Source organism: Hemitrygon akajei, chromosome 27 (genome assembly GCF_048418815.1).
Source record: "Hemitrygon akajei chromosome 27, sHemAka1.3, whole genome shotgun sequence".
In the NCBI taxonomy this organism is placed as follows: Eukaryota; Metazoa; Chordata; class Chondrichthyes; order Myliobatiformes; family Dasyatidae; genus Hemitrygon; species Hemitrygon akajei.
This window is the reverse complement of record NC_133150.1, coordinates 13,196,256-13,220,506: the sequence shown is the minus strand read 5'-3', so window position 1 is coordinate 13,220,506 and position 24,251 is coordinate 13,196,256. Positions and strand designations below refer to the sequence as shown.

The following is a 24,251-nucleotide window of genomic DNA, read 5'->3' as shown; positions in this document are numbered from 1 at the left end:
TTTGACGTGCTAGAGGGAGATAATTATTTTGCTGAGAATCGTGCATCTAATTGGTAGATGTGCCAATCATAAATGAATAGCAGGCAGTGAGCTTAAGCTCTGAAACATGAGCAAGTGATTTACAGAAATGCCAAGTGTTTGTGGGTCTAATGATGAATTCAGATGTAAGATTGGATAGGAAATACAAAAGCCAGTGAGCTCACATCACCTAAGTTCAAGGGCAGCTTCTACCCCACTGTTATAAGACTACTGAATGGATTTCTTTTACAATAAGATGGACTGTAGATCTCTCAATCAACCTCATCATCTTGTACTTTATTGTCTTCTGAACTGCACTTTTATTTAACTGTAATACGATATTCATTACTCTGTAATTTCTTGCACCTTATACTACTTTGATATGATGATGTGATGAAATTATCTGTAGGCTGGCTCGCCAAACAAAGTTTTTCACTATACCAAAATGCATGTGACGATAATAATCCAATTAAGAGAAACTGGTTGGTGAATGATGCATTGAACTATCTGGGACAGCTGGTGGAATGTGACATTGGAAGTTGCATTCACTGATCTTCGAGCTTCCTGGGGTACTCAATCCAAATCCTCAGGATGTAACTCATAGCATTTACTTCCTCCTCCCCATTGCCTTTGCAAAGTGGGATCACTTTGAGACCTTCCATCTACCCTGCAACTTCTCAATCGAGGTTTCCAATGCAGACTCAGAAAAGCACGGGTTTCCCAGTCATGGAAAATCAATAGGTTGTAAAAGAAAACATCAATCACACATTGAAACCCCTAGGCCCATTGAGTATAGAAATCAATGTTGAACCCTACTGCAGAAATGTATGCACAATTCCACACGTTAAGGGTGTGGAAATAACAGACATTTGATAAACAGATGTTGCTTCTAGGTAATAAGTGGGCATTTAGAGGGCTCAAAACCTTGTGGCTGCTCCTGTTAGAAAAGTAGAGCTTAAGAGATGGTGTGACTGTGATGGTTAAAATTTTATATAAAAAAGAACAAAGCAGATTGAAAAAATAAACTCCAATGGTTAAAAACCTGGAGTAAGTCTACATATATACAGGAATAAATGCAGAAATATTGGGACAGAGTGGAGAAAATATTTGACACAAGAGGTTGTTAGAGTGTGAATCCACAGCTTGAGGTAATTTTGGGCACATACTCTGAATCTGATTCTGAAAAATGGTATTTGTAGAAGATTAAAAGAAAGTATGTGGATGGAAAATACAGATGTTGGAACTGGATTGACACATGAAATTATCACCACACGATGTGCTAAAGATAAATACCAGTGTGGATTTGCTTCCAGTTTGTAATTACGCACAATTCTACATAAATTTATGGAGATCGCTTAGACCTTCACATCACTATTTCAGTTTTATAAATTTGTTATGCAAGGAGTTTGGTGTAAAGGTGGATGTATCTAAAGATATAAATATTCTACAAGACAACAGCTTAAGGCTTCCCAATTCTTAACTGGAAGAAATTACTATTCATCCCAGACTTGATGGCCTAGAGACAACTGAGACTTCTGACATGGGTTTTTTTGCTGACCCACATGTGTGGAGACTACATGTTCTCCCTGTAAGACAAACATCCCAAAATTGTGCTGGTTGGTAGGTTACCCGGCCTCTGTAAATTGCCTTAGTGTGTAGGTGAGTGGTCAGATCTGAGGGGAGACTCTGAGAATGTGAGAAGAGTAAAAGAATGGGATTAACGTAGGACAAGTGTAACTGTGTGTTTGATGGTCTTTGACTTGGTGAACCAAAGGACATGTTTCCTTGTTATATTTCTCTATGACTCTGTGACTCTAAAGTTGTTCTTGCTGAGTAGGAGGTGTAAGGTAGACTGATGTTGAGTAGATGGGATGTGAGGAAGATAAAAGAAATGGATCAGTTTACCATTACTTGTATGGTTCTGAACCTATAAAATCTGGTGAGGTAAAACTAGATGCCATTTGAGTGCATGAAGACTATAATATTTCTTTTACAAATGATATGGGAGAAGGGGTACACATAGATGAGAAATAAGAAGCAAATACTCACAAACTACTTGGGAAAATCAATTCAAAAAAGTAAGTGGTGAAAGTAAAGCCATTTTAAGTAATTATCAGGCTATGGTGAATAGATCCCATTTGAAATATTCCCAAATTCCCCTAAATGCTCTTTCAGACTTCATGAATCATAATGTTAGGATTGGGGTTGGTTCTCAAACTCAAACCCTCCATGGCATAGTGAATCCCATTTTCTCAACGTTCTCTAAATGAAGAGATTTCTCTTCAGACCTTTACTGGATTTATTAGTACTTAAGTACACATTCAGTGGCCACTTTATTAGGTACACCTGCTAATTAATGCAAATATCTAATCAGTCAATCATGTGGCAGCAACTCAATGCATAAAAGCATGCAGACTTGGTTAAGAAGTTTAGTTTTGTTCTGACCAAATATTTGAATGGGGAAGAAAAGTGATCTAAGTGACTTTCTCCGTGAAATGATTGCTGGTGCCAGATGGGGTGGTTTGAGTATCTCAGAAACTGCTGATCTCCTGAGATCACAACAGTCTCTAGAGTTTATAGAGATTGGTATGAAAAGGAGAAAAAAAATCCCTTGAGCAATCATTTTGTGGGTAAAAATGCCTTGTTAATGAGAGAGGTCAGAGGAGAATGGCCAGACTGGTTCAAGCTGACAGGAATGTGACAGTAACTCAAGTAACTACGCATTACAACAGTGGTGTGCAGAGGAGCATCTCTGAAAGGACAACGTGTCGAACCTTGAAGTGGATGAGCTACAGCTGCAGAAGACCATGCACTCTGTGGCCATTTTATTAGATGCAGAATTTCTATCTGTCCTGGCAAACCCCTTCTCAACTTTTAGGATTCTATCAGACAACACATCACCGGCACCAGCCAACCCATCATCAAGGACATACCATATATACAGAAAGGTGTTGGAAAAGGGCCAGTAACATCATGAAGAATTTCACCCACCCTGCTCATGAACTGTTTGTCCCACTCTCATCAGGGAGGAGGCTACGCTCTATCCACGCAAGAATCACACGACTCAATAACAGTTACTTTCCCCAAGCAGTAAGGCTGATCAACACCTCCACCCACTAACTCCACCACTACTTTACCATTTCTTGTCAGACACCTTGTATACAGCCTAGTGTCAATTTATGAGCATAGAATCAAGCTATGTATATAAGCTATTTTATGTATTTATATTTATTGTATTTTTATTATTATTATGTTCATTATCTTTGTGCTGCATCATATCCAGAGCAACAATTATGTCATTCTCTGTTACACTTGTGTACAGGATATGACATTAAACTATCTTGAATCCCAGTGATTCTTCTAATTAAGCATCCAGGATGGAGGATACTCTAAAGAAATAATAAGCCTCTGCTTAAAATTTTTAAATCTTAATCAGTGTTTCATGTAATTTGCTAGTATTTTCAAAACTTGATGGCATTTCACCTACAGGTACAGATATTGCAGGATTTTATGGTTATTATTGAAAAATTATCTGGACTGCAAGATAATGTTGGAAACTTGTGGGTAAAGAGAGCTAGGTCTGAGCATTAAAATGATAAGATGGAAAAATAAATAATTTAATATTGGCTTCCAAAAGTCTCGACAATAAAGTAGCATTTCCAAAGAAGTCATAGAAGTTTAAAATATGCTAGCATTATAATGGATATGCTAAAAATTACTCGGTGACTTTAACGTGATCTTTTAAAACATGCTTCTATTCCCACATTATCATTGTGCTATCCCTAGATTTCTGGGAAGAAATCTTTGTCTTTTATCAGAGCTGCTCTCACTCCATTCTGGATACTTGCTATTGGGCAATATTTCATGTTAATGGCAGTGGTAATTCAGCAAAGAGAATGATTAAATCCAGTTTGACGTTATCATCTGGTGTTTCCTGGAGCTTTCAAATTATAAATCGATAGTTACCATTCATATTAAAGATAAATAGCAATATAACGATCTCTGTTAAAAAAAATCAAAAACTGGGCTCATAATGATGTATTAATACATCTTACCAATACTCCATAATTTTCTGATCAATTAAGTTCCAAATATTTTTGGTTTTACTTTTCAAAGTAGTTTTTTTCTATTTTCCTCCGTATTTCAAAACATTGCTTATTTAATCATGCTTAATTGCTTTCCTCAGCCTTGCTCCCTGTGCAAAGCAGAGCTAATAAAATAATTATACTGCACACATTTGCAATGAAACAGTCCTGCAGTCAAACTTTTTGCTTTGCTTCTAGTGCCAGTATTAGGGAATTCCCCAGTAGCTAACCTCTGTTCACAGAAAGGATTGAAAAAAAAATTACCCTACAGCTGAATTTTTTTCAGATATCATTTCCTGGCAGCTTGGAAATACTAAAGTTATAACATTACTGCTTTATGACTGAAAGATACAGAAAGGTAAGTTAATGAGCATAATTTCTTTCCAGCTTTCCCTAATGCTGGGCATTCGCAAATAAAGTGGGATAAATTGGAAATTCCTTAAAGGAAGTTTTCTTATGAAGTTATGATTTTGCTACCACAATTGTAATCTTGTTTTATTAGTAGTGAAATAAAACAAGAGCCAGTGTACCCTATATTACATTATCTGGATTTGAGTGTGTTGATTTGAGTATAGTCAACACTGAACTAGAAACAAAAACCTGGAAGGACTTATATTTTATAATTAGTCTTCTTTGACCATCATTTTCTGATTGATTCTTTCAAATAGTTTGATTAAAATAGCTGAGAAGTACTTTAAAAAGTATCTCTAAGACAAAGGGAATATAAATATTTTAAGTAAATCAAACATGTATGCAAACAAAGGTTCCGTTGAAATTGCAAATGAGTGGCGTATTCTCTTCCTCACTCTCATGAGGGTGAATTTCACCTGCCTAACACCCATTTGTACCAGGAAAAGAAAGAAGATGGTAAACAGACTGACTTCTTCAAGCATATAGATCCTATTCCTCTCTAGCTATCTGGTTGTGTCAAAGCCAACATGCAGGTTTAAACAGAAAAAGAAATACCTGGAAGAACTCAAAAAGCCATTCAAGCAGCATCAATGGAAAGGGGAATCAGTCAATACTTGGGGATAGTGATCGTTCTTCTTCCAATACTTCAGCTTTTGTTTCTGATTCCAACAACTGAAAATGAATTTCAGTTTTAAACAGGCAGACAACACTCAAAATAAACAGTTGAAATGGAACTAGAAAAGAAGGGAATTAGGAAGGTCAGGATGGGTGATAAAAAGACATTGGCAATAGGATAAAAAATGATGAGAGCAAGATATGAGCTGACAGGCAGGGGATGTAGGTGAAGTCTTAAGTGAGAACTTTGCATCAGTATTCACCAAAGAGAAGGATATGGAGGGCAGTGAACTCCTTATAGAGCACAGCAGTATGCTTGGGCATTTTGTGATTTAAAAAAAAAGACAGTGTTGGGTCTCTCAAAGAACATTAAGGGAGATGAGTTCCAGGGCCTGATGGGATACACCTCAGGTGATCAAGAGAAGCAAGGGATAAGATTGTGGGCGCCTTGACCAAGATCCTTGTGTCCTTTATAGCCACAGGTAAGATTCTGGAGCACTGGTGAGTAGATAATATTGTTCCTTTATTCATAAAGTAAAATAGGGACAATCATGGAAACAATAGAATGGATTCGGATTGGCTTTCCCATAGAAGACAGAGGGAGGTGGTCAATGGGACTTAATTTGACTGGAGGTTCATGACTAGTGGTGTTCCACAAGGATCTCTACTGGGACCTCTGCTGTTGTGATATATATAAATGACCTTGATTTGAATGTAAATATGTTTTTTTAATAAGTCTATCTGCAGTCAATACAAAGACTGGCATTGTTGTGGATAATGCACCAAACAGTAGATTGGGATATAGATCATTTTCAAATATGGTTGGTGAAATGGCAAACAGAATTTAATTCGGCCAGACATGAGATGTATTAAATGATAGAGCAGTCACGGGAGCAGATTGTCCTGCTTCAACTTGTTATGTTCTTAAATGGTCCCACACAAAACAGAAAGGAGACATATTTAACATTCACACTTGAGATCTTATTCCAGTTGTAGGAACTGTCTGTGACATACCAATCAAGTACTTACAGGTAAATTTCAAACATTAGTGATCCATTAAGAAACTGTCTCAATGCATTCCAGAAAGTTGGAGACATGTCTCTAATTGATGACTGTAGTGACAAGTGCAAATTGACTGTAAGCACTATCAACTTAGAGCGCCCATAAAGAAATTCATGGGCTATTCTTTAGCTTTGGTGAGTATAATTCCAAGTAGCCAGCCAACATATAAAGATACAAAACAAACATAATTTACCAGAAATATCTGACAGTGATAGAGGAAAAACAAATAATGTAGACACTGAGTTTTGCAGATTAATTCTGACAATTTCAGCTAAATGAAAGACAGCACATTAGCATATTGTGAGAAATTAGTCTCTGTTACTGTTCCTGTCTTAGCAGCAAGACATCAAAGGATTGTGTATATCTGCATATTGTTTGATTGAAGCTGCATCATATTGGAGTTTGCCAGAATTAACGCTATTCATTTGCCTTATTAATGACCACTCTTTGTATGTTCACAGTCTGAAAGTCCTTGCTACAGCTGGTCATGCATCCATAGTTTACAATTCACTACTCATCTGAAAGAGATGGCAAAGAATTGGCTGAGGATAAGATGATTTTTTTTTGGTTGGGAGAACACAATTATAAATGCAGCCACTTAATCACTATTGTAAATGGTGCAAATAAGCAGCCTTCAGGACAACAAATCATTGGAACTCAGTCAGCACACTGTCTATACTTCAATGCTAAACCTATCAACAAAACACAGGCTTTGCTTCATACTCAAGTCCGCAATCATATGTGAGGGATAAGTTTTGAAGTTTAATGCAGAAGGCTTTGACTGACTGCATAGGCAGCACATTTCTGTATCACAAGATATTCTACAGTCCACTTTCAAGATTCAAGAATCAAGCTTATTTATCACATGTACATCAAAACAGACAGTGAAATGTTTCATTTGCATTAACAACCAACACACCCAGGGACATGCTGAGGGCAGCCTGCAAGGGTCACCCCACATTCCAGCACCAACATAGCAAGCCCACGATTTCCACCAGCTAGTGTGATGCTACTTAAAGAAAATGTTGGTCTATTAGCTAACAAAATGTTTAACAGTTTCAAAGTTGTGTTTGCGATGACTGAAGGTCAAACAAAACAGTTTGTTGTCAGACCACACTTACTGCTATCAAGAGGTTGCATGCTGTTTTTACAACATGTATGTAAAGTGTGATGTGTGTAAACATGTGATCAAAGTGTGTATTCATTACCTAATGGAAAATATCATCTGGTCGAGCCGCGCACATTACATAGTAAAGTGATGGTTGGTGGGAACCATCCAAGAGGGGGGAGTCCAAAGAGGGGGGAGTCCAAATACACAGAATACTTTGCACATAAATTATTCACAAAATGTGAATTCGGCTTCAGAATTAAAATTGAAATTAAAATGAGTGCTTCATATTATTATCAAATTGTACCAAATTTCCTCTGAATTTTGAAGTGAGCAACATTTGCCCTTGCCATATTCACAATTGTTTATGAGAAATTATGTCTTTTAGCATCTTGATTAATGATCTTGGTCTATATATTTATCAGCTTAGTCCAAAGGCCAATCACAGACTTGCCCAGCAGTATAGGTGGTACTTGGAGGAAACATATAAATGGGATTTTAACGTAACTGCAGGGTCAGTTTCTGGTGCCCAAGCAGGGACATGCTTGGTGCTTTAATCCTTCAGTACTTACCCTTCAGAATTGTTCATATTTTTAAATAGTAAAACATTGGGAAGACTGGAAATCTGAAGTAAGTATGGAAATACTGGACGTTTCAGTGAGTCAGAGAGTACTGAAGACAGAAATAAAAGTTTGCAGTTCGGGTCAATGAGCCTTTATCAGAACAGACTGAAGTAAATCTGTTCCAGCACTAAGTTCAAAAATACAGTTTTACGGTGTAGGGAGAAGAAAACTGTAGTTAATTTCGAATATATTAAGCTTACAGAATATGCATTCTATCCATCAAACTTGAATAGATTATAGATCTAGGAAAATAAGAATTTGAAAGCGCAATAATACAACAGGGGAAAATCTTAGTTTCCTTCAAAATGAATGAGATTTTTCTATTTTTTTTAGTTTCTTGATTTTCCTTCAGTTTTCTTCCACATTAAATGTAAAACCAAAATAAAATTCAAAATTGAGAAAAAAGCAAGTATTTTGAGATTAGAAGTTAGTGATCTGGGAAAATGTTTTGTGATCTTTTCTAGTTATTGTTTGTCCAATCTGAATGGGTGTAATTGATAATTGGCCTGTTATTGTCACATGCATCATAACACAGTGAAAATCTTTTGTTCACATGCCATACAAGTAGACCAATCTGTGCACAAGTACATCGAGGTTGTACTTAAAGGAAAAACTGAATGCAGAATCTAGTGTTACGGTTACAGAGAAACTGCAGGTAGACAAATTAATTGCAGGAGGCATGCCAAGGTAAATTGAGAGCTTAAAAGTTCAACTTTAGTGTATAAGAAGGCCATTAATTAATCTAATATGGTGATTTTAAAAGCTGTCCTTGAAACTGGTGGCACATGTTCTCAAGGCTTTGTGTCTTCTTCTCAGTTGAAAGGGGAAAGTAGAAAGAATGATAGGGATGGGAGGGGTCCTGATTATGTTGCCTGCTATTCAGGGGCAGGGGGTAAGTGTTGACAGAGCCCCATCAATACTGAGCTGTTCGATATACAGGTATTCTCAATGTATTTCCTTCAGGGTCTACTCTATTTTTATTGAGATCAGCATTAGTTATGACAGCTCAGTACAATGCACAATTCTATGGCTTGTTAGTAGCAAACACATTTTGTCAGAAAGACAAGGGCAAGAACCAGACAACCCTGGTGGGTGAAGACTGAAGCGCTGTCGCTGAATTCTTAGATACGTCATGACTCATAGAGCATGGAAGCAAACCGTCTGATCCACCTGGTCCACGTCTACTGTTAACCATCCATTTGCAATAATCTGATCAATTCCCCCTTGATTCCACCACTCACTTTTAAAACTATGAGCAATTTACAGTGATTGATTAATCTCTGAACCATCAGACCTTTGTAATTTGGGGGGAAACCTGTGTACCTGAAAGAAACCCACACCGTCATAGGGAGAACCTGCAAACTCCACAGGGGCAGCATTTGTGTCGGGCTGATGAAGCAGTGCGGCAGGAGTTTCACCAGCCGAAGGTATACTACACTCAGAGGAACAGCAAAATCTAGTGTAGGTGGAGGTTTTCTTCCATGATATGGATTGTGAGAGTCTTGCTTTTTTTTCTATCGTATTAGATTAACAAGCTATTCGCTAATAGAGGTTACAGCTACATAAGAGTGATTGTACTGTAATCTATTACGTTACCAATCCATCCACTGATGCTAAACACCAGAGCTTGTGTTGAAATTCCTTCAATATTGTAACATAATGAAGTTCCAGAAGTAGGATTATACCACAATATCAGGTTTGTGCATATGCTACCATATGTAGTGTTCTACTTAATACTTGTTCTCATTCTCAGAAGTTTGTGATTCCAGGGATACCAAGGGAAAATAAATTTGCAAAGCAGCAGTTTGCTGGAGAACTATATTTTCTCCTGCACTGCACTCCTCAGTGACTCATGCCATGTTTGCTTTATAGCAGTTACTTCAGAGCCAGATAGCTGTCTGTTTAATCCCCACAACTGCCTATTATTCTAAACTGCCTGCTGATGATTGAAAGAACTTGAGCTGATCAATAAGGTAGATTGCTTTGGGATTAGTGAGCCAGAGGATGAAATTATCCTTCTCAGATGCAAAACAAAAACCCAGCAGACTGAGCACAGGATGATCACAGCCACGGGCACTTCAGTAGCTCAATGTCCACAGATATTGTGTTTTAAAAAATCAGTATTGGAAGGAACTAAGGATGGAATGCATTGTGAATAAGATTCAATATATTGAAACCATTCATATTAATGCCTGTAAAATCAGTAAGCACATGAGCTGGTCAGTTGTGAAGCGATTAAGTACATAGATCTGTTGCACAGTAGAACAGAGGGAGGGCAAAGCTGGCTCTCTGAGTAGTCCCAGACACCTGTCCTTTCCTCATAGTTCTCCAAGTCCTCCCTTACACACATTCTGTACATCTAGTTTAAAATGCATCTGGACAGCTACTTTGATAGGAAAGGTATGTATGAGGAATCTGGGTCTAAGGCAGGCAAATGCGATTAGCATGGATCAGCATCGCAGTTGGCATTGGATAAGGTGGACCAAAAGGTCCATTTCCATGATTCCATTACTATGGTTCCCATTGGTAGCTGCTATTGAATCTCCTTCCATAAAATTTCAAAGACAGGAACAAGTTAGCTTCACACAGACCAGTCATCATAAAAACAAAATAATTTGATATAAAATTAGGCCTGTGCACTCATAATTTTCTGAGTTGTATTCTGGTTGCTTGCTACACTCCTATCTCTGTATTCCAAAATTTATTCATCACACACTGTAAAATTCACTTAGTGAAATTTCGTCAATGCTAATTCTGAATTCAAAGCAGATGGCACACAACAGCAGCACAAGGTGACATGATCTCTAGAACCTTTCAACCAGCACATGGGCAGCTTCAGTCAATTTGTCATCTGAATTGGCTAAAGTATAAAGGAATGGGAAACACAAGGATGCATCCAGTCGAGTACACCATCATGTGCCTCAAGGTTTTAAAGACTAATCTTTCTTTATTTCAAATAGATTACTAAGGAATGGCAATCTTATTTTTTTTTTAGATCCTTACGTAAAGATACATCTCCTGCAGAACGGAAAACGACTCAAGAAGAAGAAAACCACAGTCAAGAAAAACACACTGAATCCGTACTACAATGAGTCGTTCAGCTTTGAAATTCCATTCGAACAGATACAGGTACAAATATTTAGCTTCTTAAACAATGGAGTAAAAGACAATTACTCGGTCATCAAAACAAAAAAAAAGTGTAATTCATGGGTTAAAGATGCAGTGAAAGCATTTGTCTAATCTTGATAAATTTGTGGAGATGTAGTTACTTTGCATGTTATTTCATCTTGGCTCTGGATGTTAGGATAATTATAAAATATTTATTAATACAGTTCTCTTGTCTATTTTGCTTCAAGTTATTACCCCTTATCAGCAATCAGTCATTGAAAGTTTCTTTTCTTGAGACCAACATCCTTAAAATAACATGTTGATAAGAGGTATAGATCGAGAGGATAGTCAGAAACATTTTTCCCAGGGTGGAAATGGATAATATGAGAGGGCATAACTTTAAGGTGATTAGAGAAAAGCATAGAGGGGATATCAGAGGTAAGTTTTTTTACAGAGAGTGGTAAGTGCATGCCAGGGGTGGTGATAGAGGCACCTACATTAGGGGCATTTAAGAAGCTCTTAGATAGGTACATGGATGATTGTTAAAAATTGAGTTCAATGTAGAAGGAAAGGATTAGATTGATTTTCAATAGGTTAAAAGGTCAGCACAACATCGTGGGCTGAAGCACCTGTACTGTGCTGTAATGATCTATGTTCCATGTTCTGAAATAATTGCGAATCTGTGAAAGAATTTGTATTCAAAAAGCATGCACACAGAAGGAATTTTAATTGAGAGTGAAGCCTTGTACATGAAATTGTTCAAAGATCTCCCTCTCCCTCTCTATCTCATATAACCACGAAAAAGGCTTGGGGAGTTGTAAGGGAGAGCAAGGGTAATGCCCTCGGAAAACAGGAACGAACTGAGATAGAAGCAGAAATCACAGACAAGAATTTAATTATTATTGTCATATGTACTGAGATACAGTAAGAAGTGTCTTGCATACTGTTCATACAGATCAAATCATTACACAATACGTTGAGGCAGAACAATAACAGAATGAACAGTATAATGAAGTATAATGGCTACAGAGATAATTCAGTCCAGGTAAACAATAAAGTGCAAGATCATGACGAGATAATTGCGGGGTCGAGAATCGAACCAGTTGCTGCAGAGATTAGTGGAAGGAAGTGCTGAAGATATGGGGTTGAAGGTCTACATCAATTCCAATGTTGCAATGCCTCGTTGACAGATCTTATAATTATCATTAGAAAAGAGGTTGACCACATAGATTACCCAGAAATAGAGAAGCACTTCTTAAATCAGGTTGGTGTGAATTCTGAAGTGTGAGGTAATCCATATCAATATTGTGAGATGCTGTTGTCCATGCCAGTAGAAAGATTTATATCCAACAGTCCAAAGAATGTGAGTTCAAATCTCACAAAAAATGTTTAGTTGATTAGCAAAGCTGATCTTAATAAAGAAGAGAAACAAATTTGTAGATCATTATTAAACACAACTGATTCACTGAGGTCCATTAGGAAGAAAGTAATACTCCGCCCTACAGTATGACCTATATGTAAGACCAGTCGCATATCGTCATACGTAGCTAATTTGATTTCCCTCCGAGTTAACTCAGGTTAATCAGCATTTTCTCATATAGTTGATGATGGCAATGGATGTCACATGTACTGAGATACAGTGAAAAGCTTGTCCAGCAATGCCCCAATCCCAGGATTGCCTTTGACAAGCAAGTTCCACTATGCCAGCAGATGAGCTGAGAAACAATCTGCACCCAAAGTCTTTGAAAGACAAAAGTTAACATCATGCTACTATCCTCCTCTATTGAAATCAGCAAGGTTGTTATAGCCATGAATGACAGTGGGTATAAGCTCCCACTATCTATTAAATGCTCCCAATGGTGTGCATCTCAAATTGCCTCTGACAACCAAGTCCAGTTCCGAGGCCTTTGTGAGTGTCCTAGCTACTAAACCGGGTGAAACAGTTCCTACTGACAGGAGATGGGGCAAAGGCAGGTTACAGGTGCCTTAAAACCAGTCACTTTGGGCAGGTGGGGCTCGTTAACTGTGGTTGGTAGATCATCTAGGAGAAGAAAACTTTGATCTCAAACCACCTCTAATGCCTTGCAGCAGTACCCACTCATGGGGAAGGCTTCCGGAGTAAACCCCAAGGAAATATCCGGAGCTGGAGTCCCTAAGGCAGTCCCATATTGAGTTCAATGCTGACTGGCAGCTTCTGCGAAGCCACTGGTGCCAACCTGTATCAGTCTCTGCCATTCCTTTGGATTCATCAGCTGCATGAGGGAATCTGCTGCGTGGGCAACAGCTTTCTCTCCATATCGTACTACCCTGGCTTGTGACCCTGATCAATGGAGGGTCTACTAGGTATGGGGGAGGTGGGTGGCCAAAAAATAGCTTCAGCCACAGAGAGCTAACGGCTAGCTAAGCCTCCTTCCCTGACCAGCTAGCTGTCCATGCTGTCAAAATAGTTAGATTTTCATACTGCTCAGAATTTTTTTTTAAAAAAAACTAATAAAACTTGATAAACTTAAATACTGAAAATCTAAAGTTTACGAAGACTCTCCTGAACCCTTTCACACCATTGAGATGACTCCCCAGTTAAACAGAAGCAACAAGACCAGGACTGGAAATCTCATCTTTAGAGCAACTGTGTGAGAAGTGTACTCTAGCTGCTTCAACGCTTCGAGTAAGAAGCTAATGAATTTCTAGGCCACAGTTTCATTATCGCAGCACAAAGATTTTCTGCTGAAGTGTGGTCTTCTGATATTCCACATTCTCCCTAACTGATGGAAACTTCAAGTCTGAGTTTGACGTGATTTTACTACCAGATGTAGTTAGCAAAATGTTAAATCTATTAATTAATTGCTCTCATTAAATCAGGATGTTTGTTGTCATGTAATTTTGCAGCAGATGGTTAAATAAACATTTTAAGCAGGCAGTAGTCCCAGAGATCAGCACTCATATCCACCCACACAGACCAGCTCTCCAAGCAGGCAATACATTACAGGAATTCTCTTCATTCTGTGAAGGCTCACTGATTTATTCCTTCTCTGGGCCATTTGGTAGCACTTCTAATCCAGGCATTAGAGTGTCTGATGTCCCAATAATTCAGTTGCATTCTCCCAGAATGTAAACAGCTCGGGGAGGCAAACTTGCTGATCACTGCCTGGTGTACGTGATTCAAACTCTCACAGCTGAAGAGCAGATTGATTTGGTGAAAAGCAAAGAACTGCGGATGCTAGGAACCTGAAATTGAACAAGAATATAGTAGAAATACTCAGCTATTCTGGCGGTATCCGTGGAGCAAAAACATTTAAGTTGACCAGATGGTAGAAAAATGGAGAGGACAAGGGGAAAGTCTGTGATAGGATGGTGTTCACAAGAGAATAAGTGACTAAAGTGATCTGGTCCCAGCTCTGAATGGGTAGTGAACGTTGATTCTTTGTTGCTCTTTTGTTTGAAGGAAATGTAAATAGAAAGGGTGGAATGCAAATAGAGCAAGAAAGGAAAATGAATTCTGGAACTCTGAGATGCAACATTCTGCTGATGCAGGAAATCTGGAATAAAACTGGAAAGACTCAGCAAAGCCAGGCAACATCAGAAACGGGAGAAAGGCAGATTTAATGCTGCAAGTTGATGATTTTCAACTGAACTGGTACAAATCCAAAATCCAAACTCTAAATCAAGGGTTCCTAACCTGGGGTCCATGGACCCTTTGATTAGTGGCCATTGTCCATGATATAAAAAGGGTTGGGACCCCCGATTTAAATGTTATTTATGTTTATACATCACCGATGGGGAGACAGTCACTGAAGATGTATGACAACCAAGTCCAGAGAACAAAAGGGATAATTATGTATAAACTCCTTGCCCAGTTTATTACAAATCAGTAACATTAAAAATTGCCAAACAGGCGTTTTACAAAAATAAGGGGATGTTTTTGCTGTCACGTAGACAACTTGCAGACAGCTCTCGGGTCTCTCCCAGACATATGCCGAACAGTCCTGACAAAGGGTCTCAGCCAGAAGCATTGACTGTACTCTTTTCCATAGATGCTGCCTGGCCTACTGAGTTCCTCCAGCATTTTGCATGTGTTGCTTGGATTTCCAGCATCTGCAGAATTTCTCTTGCTTTTTTACCTGTTCATTGCACCTCAGCAAGACCAATTGCACTGCAGAGACCTTGCATATCCAGTTGAAAATGCTTCAGTTTTGTTGAGGGAGGCATAGTTAGTTTGTTTTTTTTACAGAACTATACTTACAACACATACACACAAAGGTACAGACAATCAGTATTTACAAGACAGTAGGTATACTCAAATTGAAATATGGTTACTACTGTCTATAAACAGTCACTAGCACGGGGGAACCACCGCTCACTGAAACCCCCCAAAGTGCCCACTGCGACCGCGTGCTCCCTTTCGAAGGACAGCCGGGCACGGGCATATCCTCAGAAAAGGGGCAGGCAGTAGGCCGGGGCAGCACCCTGCACCTAGACCCGTGAGTGGCCATCTTGACCAGGCCCAGGACCAAGCCCACCAGCAGATCCTCCTCATGCCCAGCCCCTCCCGAACTGGGTGCCCGTACGTGAGGGGTGCAGGACTAAAGAGTAACCACAAGCTCAGCAGTAGCACGCTGAGAAGCTCAAAGAGCGGCTGCAACCTCTCACCTTCTGTAAGCGCCGACTTCTCCCGCCCACAGAACGGACGGCTGGGCGGGGTGTCAGCAACCGTGCTCAGGAATCTGTTGTATGGTACTGCCTGATGCAAAACCTTCCACCCAGGCCCCCAATGTACGGGGGAAGCACCCCTGTGTAAAGGGACTTCCACTGGGGACCTCCTCCGCTGCCGGATGGTAAAGCAGACCGCCAAGGAGAGTGTGGTTGGCAAATGGAGGTAAGGAAGTGAAAGGTGTGGAGGAGCAGCTCGTACAAGAAATGCTTTGGAGTGTCACAGAATGGCAGGTTAGGCATCCCTGTGAGACGGCTCACGTCATGTGGGACCCTCTCCCGCGTGGTGTCCCGAGGCCTGGGTCCAACGCGCACAACGGTGCAGCCGGAACCCCACCACAACCCTGCGCCCTCCTGACACCCACCATAATCAGATCAGGACCAGAGCCCCCCCCCCCACCCCCAGCAGCCAGAGCACTCTGCCCGGATGAAGCCAGACCCCATACCCTCCACCGTTCCCGGTAGACGCGGGGTAGATTCTTTAGAGCCGCTCGACTGGCGCTGCCAGATAGTTTGTTCTGTCTGTGTGACCTCTAGGGTAGAATGTGATGAAGTCTCACAGTCCCCAGTCAGTGCTCCTATGTAACTCCCCTCCATTTTACAACAAACGTACTTTGTGCATTTCTGTTTGCCGAACTATTGCACTATTCTTTTCAACCTTGCCATCTCTAACAACATCATTGTACCAAAGTCACTTTTGGAGACAAATGATGACATTTTCAAAAATTAATCCTAGGAATTATTGATACAATTCCTAGGATATCAATAATCAAGGGGCATATACCCTATTACAAACCAAGGACAGCTCCTCACTTCCTGTGAAGCCAAGTGAGAAAAGAAATCACGTGGGTATGGAATGTAATTAAATTATTGTGAATACTCATGACAGAAGAACCATGCGTTGAATTGCTTTGCTTTAGACCAGAACATAGTATTCACTTGGTTTAAGAGTTCTTGGATTCTTGCAGATGTTATTGTGGTAGAGCCCATGAGAATTCCCTATATAATTCCAATTCCATCTCAAAAATCTTCACTATCATTTGCCTTGAGCCTTCCATAATAAGAGAGTACTTTGAGAATCTTGGGCCAGTGGATTAGCAGTGGCAGAGTACCCTGATTCAGGTGGGTCAATGAAAACAGGCATCATCACACAGCCGAACAGGCAAAGTGAATTGGAGGCAGCACACTACCACTTTACAGCACCAGCGATCACCAATTGGGTTTACAGACCGCCGTCTGTAAGGTGTTACGGACTACTGTCCTCCGCGTGTTCCGGTTTCCTCCCGCAGTCCAAATTAATGTGTGGGTGTGCGATGTTGGCAGCAGAAAGGTGACAACCCTTGCCTGCTGCCCAGCACGATCCTCGCTGATTCGAGTTGACGCATTTCACTGTGTGCTTTGGTGTACATGCGACAAGTAAAGCTAATCTTTAAAAAAAAACTCTTTGGAAGTGACAGGTCAAAAGAAACACACAAAACGTGAGATTAAACAACCGAATTTTATTAACCATTTGGGTAAAATAAAGCATCACAATGGCAGCTGGATTGAAACCAAGGTTAAAAATGACGGATTAAAAACTGGTTGAACAATTAGCACGACCATATGAAGAACATTCTAGTGCCAGTACATGGCAGGCAGACAGACAGGTATTTTGTTCAAGCCCTTCCCACTCTAGCAATGATATTCTTCCATGGACAAGGCTCAGTTGCTAAACGGATTCACCAGTGGAAAACAGTGAAAAGACCCTTATTCCATGAAATCCGCCCAGCACAGGGAATAGCTCATGAAGAAGTAAGTTCTTGTGGAGATTGGTGGTATTTGGATTAGTTTGGAGAGAGGAGAGTTTCATTGGTGGGATGCAGGAATAGAGATAATCAGAAGATGGAAATAAAAAGGGTTTGAGATGGTTGTTGAAGGATCACTCTGGGTGATGACCAATGAGGAGTGGAATAAAGCTGAGGAGCTACTGCTGTTTTTGTTCAGGGAAAAACAATTAGGATAGAATGGTCTTTAAGAAAGACACATAAAGACCTGGATGAAGATAGATGCCTTGGACTCAGTAGCGTACTACAGTTTCTTGCAAATTGTATTAAAAGGAATGGTTTTCCCCATTTGATGTCGCTCCAACCTCCATTTGAATTAATTTCACAAGAACCGAGAAACCCGAACAAAAACATTGAAGTGCACTGTTGATGCACTGAGCACCCTGTCAAATTCAGCAATCAGTTTTGATAAAATTTTATCTTACAAAGTACCAAATTGTGATTGTCTAATTGAATTTCTGTAAGCACAGTCGAGGAGTACCAAGCCTCCTTCAATTCTTACAGTGGAAGGGCTCTAAACTTCTTGCCCATGGTGAAATATCAGTATATCTTGATGAATCACTTTTATTAAATCAATCAATTAAAAAATGTAAGAGATTTAGATTCAGCATTAGCAAATCAATCCTAATATTTCACAAGCTATATTTTTTCCAATTAGCTCACTTCATATTGTACTCCCTTTGAAGTTCATCCAAATTCTGAGAGCCATCTTTGGAGAACGCATTATTTTGGTGTTCTATTTCACTGCCAACTCTTACCTTAAGAGTTGTGTTGTTAACTTCCTCTCAAAGGGGCAAATGGTCCACGGCATTCAGTATTAAGTAAATGGAATGCATTTTGCAATGTCAGAATATTAGGGGAAGAAAATTCATCTGCTAAGAGTAACACATGTCTGCAAGTATCTAGCAAAGATTACCCAATATAAAAAGTTTTATATTATAGTTCTGGTATAATTTCCTTATAGTATTTGCATAATTACAATAAATTTACATTATTAATTTGGATTCACATAATGAATCTAAATTGAATCTAAATGAACCTGAACTAAATTTTAAATTATGTATTCCTACAAGTTTCTTACATGAATGAATTGTGGATATTCATACTTATGAATCAAAGATTGAATGTTACTGAACCCACAGTTCAATTTAATGCTCTTATTTTTATTTCACACAAGTTCTCGTCCAATAACGTTACATGTGCGGTTTGAAATTTAATCAGTGTTCACACTAAGTATGCAGAGCATGAGGTAGCATTACTAAATTATTAACTTGTTAATGACTAATAGGTGGCACCGTCATGTAATGGTTAGCACATCACTTTACCGCACCAGCTACCAGGGTTCAATTCAAGGCGCTGCCTGCAAGGAGTTTGTATGTTCTCCCTTTATCCTCCAGGTGCTCTGGTTTCCTCCCACATTCTCCAAAGACATACGAGTTAGTGGGTTAATTGGTCTCTTGGGGTGTAATTGGCCGACACAGGCTTGTTGGGACGGAAGGGATTGTTCCCATTCTGGATCTGTAAATTAACATTCATTGGTGCTTAATAAATAAGAAGCCTTTACCTCTCAATCTGCAATAATGCATTTCATCATTCAGTGCATTTAAAATATAAATCTTCTGAAGTGCTTTGAAATTCTAAGTTAGAAGAATTGACACATCAAAATCCCGAATATGAGAAAAGGTATTAAGAAAAAGCTTGGTGAGATGTGAGTTTAAAGGAGGAGGATAAGAAAGTGAATGGTTGGAAAGTATAGACAGGAAACTTCAGAGGTTCGGAGCTGGGATGCTGGCATCATAAGACCTGTCACAGATAGTTTTGTGGGAAACAATCCAGTGGCCTACCTGCAGATGCCAACACACTTTTGGTAACCTCCCATAAACAATGTTACATACCATCTTCATTAGAATCAATATAATCTTTTAGACACCCTGCAACCACTGATGCCCAGTATTAGGTGCCCTGTAAATACTGACAAATCTCAGCTAAATAACGACATCATCGTGTATACTCACTGTAAAGATTGACTCACTAAAATTGGACTCCGTCAAATACCTTTGTAAACATCAATGCTTTCCCAGAATCATCTAACTTTCTATCTTACAGAAAACATTCCTTAACATTAAATAATCACAAAAATAATGTCCTAATAAGAGAGGAAAAAAGTTGATGACAGAGTCGTCAAAAAATGAAGTGCTTGCAAATCCTTGGGGTCTTTTGTGGATGTAGATGCAGCTTGTGGCCTTCAACACTTAATCTCTAGCCTACTTTCATTTTGAAGTATCTCCCATATTCCAAAGACGTACAGGTTAGGGTTAGAGTTGTGACCACGTGAAGTTGGTGCAAAAATGCATGGCGAGATTTACAGGCTGCCCTCAGCACATCCTTAGATCCTGTTGGTCATTGACGCAAATAACGCGTTTCACCGTACGTTTCGGTCTTTCGATGTACATGTGACAAATAAAGCTAATCTCTTTTTATCTATCTTTGGTTTTGTCTGTATATTGTGGGCTCACTTTATTGGTTCACTTCTCAGTCAGAGGAAAGAGATACATGCTAATTGTTGACAATGAGAACTTATTTTTCTGAGGTTCTTCTGATATTTTCTCACAGCATTAAATCTTGAAGATCATTCCTTTCAAATTTTTTTGCATCTGTAATAAGGTATTTGCACTCCTCTGTTTAGCAATGGATCTGGACTCCCTGCGAGCATTCAGTGAGTTTGAGGGGGCAATGTTTGTGTTAAGTATGTGGAGTCACGGGTACAGGTCTCAACATAAAAATATCAGATTTTCAATACTCAGGTGGTCAATTCCATAAGCACCAACTGATGTACTTTCTGATTCACGTAGCCAAAAGCTTGTATCAATCTAGTGTAGTGATTAGCACAATGTTATTACAGCTCAGGGTGTGGAGTTCAGAGTTAATTTTCAAAGCCATCTGTAAGGAGTTTGCATGTTCTCCCTGTGACCATGTGGGTTTCCTCTGGGTGCTCTGGTTTATTTCCACAGTCCAAAGACGTACCAGTTAGTAGGTTAATTGGTCATTGTTAATTGTCCTGTGATTAGGCTAGAGTTAATCAGATGATTGCTGGGCAACGCTGCAAAGACCTGCCCGTGCTGTGCCTCTAAACAACTAAATTAGGGAAATTAAACATTTTGTTACATTTGTTGTTATTTGATGTGAGACCTGGACAAGAGTCACTCTGACTGCTTCAGGTGAGGGAGATGGAGTGGGGATTAGAAACTGGTAATTAGTGATTTTTAATACCGTAACCCAAAGTTTTGCTCCAAATGCATTCAACTATTAGCCAAAGAGAGGGCAAATAATAGAGCAAAATTAGTGGGAACTTAGAAGATTGGGAAGCATTTATAAACCAACAGTAGACAACTAAAAAAGTCATTAAGAAGGTAAAGACGGAATTCAAAAGCAAGCTGGCCAATAATATTAAAGATGATACCAAAAATTTCTTCAGATACATAAAGTATAAAAGAAATTGGACTGCTAGAAAATGATTTTGGAGAGATAGTAATGGGGAACAAGGATGAACTGAATAAGTATCTCACATCAGTCTTCACTGTGGAAGGCACTATCAATATTGGTGCAAGTTCCAGGTGTCAGGAACATGAAGTGTGTGAAGTTACCATTACCAGAGAGAAGGTTCTTAGAAAACTGAAAGCTCTAAAAGTAGATAGCCACCTGGACCAGATGGTATACACCCAAGGGTTCTGAAAGAGGTGTCTGAAGAGATCATGGAGGAATTAGTAATGATCTTTCAAGAATCACTAGATTTTGGAATGGTTCCAGAAGACTGGAAAATTTCAGATATCATTCCATTCTTCAAGAAAGGAGAGAGGCAGAAGAAAGGAAACTATAGTCCAGTTAGTCTGACTTCAGTAGTCAGGAAGATGTTGGAGTCAATTATGAAGGATAAGATCTCAGGGTATTTGGAAGCGCATGATAAAATAGGTCATAGTCAGCATGGTTTCCTCAGGAGAAATTCTTACCTGACAAATCTTTTGGAATTCTTTTAAGAAGTAAGAAGCAGGATAGACAAAGGAGAACCAGTTGATGTTGTGTTCTTGGATTTTCAGAAGGCCTTTGACAAGGTGCCACACATGAGGCTGCTTAACAAGCTATGAGACCATGGTATTACAATAAAGATTCTGGCATGGATAAAGCAGTGGCTGATTGGCAGGAGGCAAAGAATGGGAATAAAGGGAGCCTTTTCTGGTTGGCTGCCAGTGACTAGTGGTGTTCCACAGAAGTCTGTTTTGGGACCAATTATTTTTATGTTATTTGTCAATGATTTGGATAATGGAATTGATAGCTTTATGCAAAGTTTGGGATGATACGAAGATAGCTGGAGTACAGGTCATTTTGAGGAAGTAGATAGACTACAGCAGGATAAACAGATTAAGATAATGGGCAAAGAAATGGCAGATGGAATACATTGTCAGAAAGTGTACGGTCATGCAGTTTAGTAGAAGTAATCAAAGTGTTGACTATTTTCTAAACAGAGAGAAAATACAAAAAACTGAGGTGCAAAGGGACTTGGGAGTCCTTGTGCAGGATTCCCTAAAGATTAATTTGCAGGTTGAGACTGTGATGAGGAAGGCAAATGCAATGTTAGCATTCATTTCAAAAGGATTAGAATATAAAAGTAAGGATGTAATTTTGAGACTTTATAAAGCACAGGTGAGGCCTCACTCGGAGTATTGTGAACAGTTTTGGGCCCCTTATCTTACAAAGGATGTGCTGAAACTGGAGGGGGTCAAAGGATGGTGACAAAAATGATTCCAGGATTGATAGGTTTGTCATATGAAGAGTGTTTGATAGCTCTGGGCCTATACTCACTAATATTCAGAAGAACGAGGGTGATCTCATTGAAACCTATTGAATGGTGAAAGGCCTTGATAGAGTGGATGTGGAGAGGATGTTACCTATGGTGAAAGAGTCTAAGACCAGAGGACACAGCCTCAGAATAGAGGGGCATTGTTTTAGAGTAGAGATGAGAAGGAACTTCTTTAGCCAGAGAGTAGTGAATCTGTGGAATTATTTGCCACATGCAGCTGTGGAGGCCAAATCTTTATGTATATTTAAGGCAGAACTTGATAGATTCTTGATTGGTCAGGACATGAAGGGATATGGGGAAAAGGCAGGAAATTGGGGCTGAGTGGAAAATTGGATCAGACATGATGAAATGGTGGAGCAGACTCGTTGGGCCATATGGCCTAATTCTGCTCCTATATCTGATGGTCTTTTGGTCTTGCCTGTCTAACTGATAAATAGATGTTCAATCACATTGAAATCAGAACTAAATTTATTTCCATTTGTGCACATAATGTCAGGCCGATCCAAGTATGACAAAGTGATTCAGGAATATATCAATACTCATGTTTTTCTTCTACCAAATTCATAAATGATAAATATAAATCTTATTGCAAGTGACACCATACATTCTAAAGTGCAGCTGACATATACTACATAATTATCGTAATTCTACACCAAAGCCATTCAAGATTCACACAGACAAATGTCCAACCAGGCTTAGCGCTCATTACACCTTAACGATTGGTTTTCGTTTTTTAGAGAAACAGCATGTAACAGGCTCTTCTGGTCCAACAGGCCCATGCCACCCAAATACATCCATGTGAGTAATTAACCAACTAACCTGTACGTCTTCAGAAAGTGGGAGAAACCAGAGCACCCAAGGGAAACCCATGCAGTCATAAGGAGAATGTACAAACTCCTTACAAACAGCAGCAGGAATTGAACCCAGGTCACTGGCGATGTAATAGTGTTACCCTAACCATTGCACTACCTTGCCACCCCTTTTGTGGCTTATCTTAACATATAGACAATAGACAATAGGTGCAGAAGTAGACCATTCAGCCCTTTGAGCCTGCACCGCCATTTTGAGATCATGGATGATCATCTACTATCAATACCCGGTTCCTGCCTTGTCCCTATATCCCTTGATTCCCCTATCCATAAGATACCTATCTAGCTCCTTCTTGAAAGCATCCAGAGAATTGGCCTCCACTACCTTCTGAGGCAGTGCATTCCAGACCCCCACAACTCTCTGGGAGAAGAAGTTTTTCCTTAACTCTGTCCTAAATGACTTACCCCTTATTCTCAAACCATGCCCTCTGGTACTGGACTCTCCCAGCATCTGAAACATATTTCCTGCCTCTATCTTGTCCTATCCCTTAATAATCTTATATGTTTCAATCAGATCCCCTCTCAATCTCCTTAATTCCAGCGTATACAAGCCCAGTCTCTCTAACCTCTCTGCGTAAGACAGTCCAGACATCCCAGGAATTAACCTTGTGAATCTACGCTGCACTTCCTCTACAGCCAGGATGTCCTTCCTTAACCCTGGAGACCAAAACTGTACACAGTACTCCAGGTGTGGTCTCACCAGGGCTCTGTACAAATGCAAGAGGATTTCCTTGCTCTTGTACTCAATTCCCTTTGTAATAAAGGCCAACATTCCATTAGCCTTCTTCACTGCCTGCTGCACTTGCTCATTCACCTTCAGTGACTGATGAACAAGGACTCCTAGATCTCTTTGTATTTCTCCCTTACCTAACTTTACACCATTCAGATAATAATCTGCCTTCCTGTTCTTACTCCCAAAGTGGATAACCTCACACTTATTCACATTAAACGTCATCTGCCAAGTATC

At 39.5% G+C, this 24,251-nt stretch overlaps 1 protein-coding gene across 6 annotated transcripts in view; it reads left to right on the top strand.

Moving 5' to 3' along the window:
* Positions 1 to 24,251, top strand: part of LOC140717133 (synaptotagmin-B) — a 610,226-nt gene that overhangs the window by 558,932 nt on the left and 27,043 nt on the right. For all 6 annotated transcript variants that reach the window (XM_073030387.1, XM_073030384.1, XM_073030386.1 and 3 more), the window contains one exon: positions 10,918 to 11,051. In XM_073030387.1, coding sequence (XP_072886488.1) covers positions 10,918 to 11,051 — 134 coding nt within the window. The remainder of the gene's footprint in view (positions 1 to 10,917; positions 11,052 to 24,251) is intronic.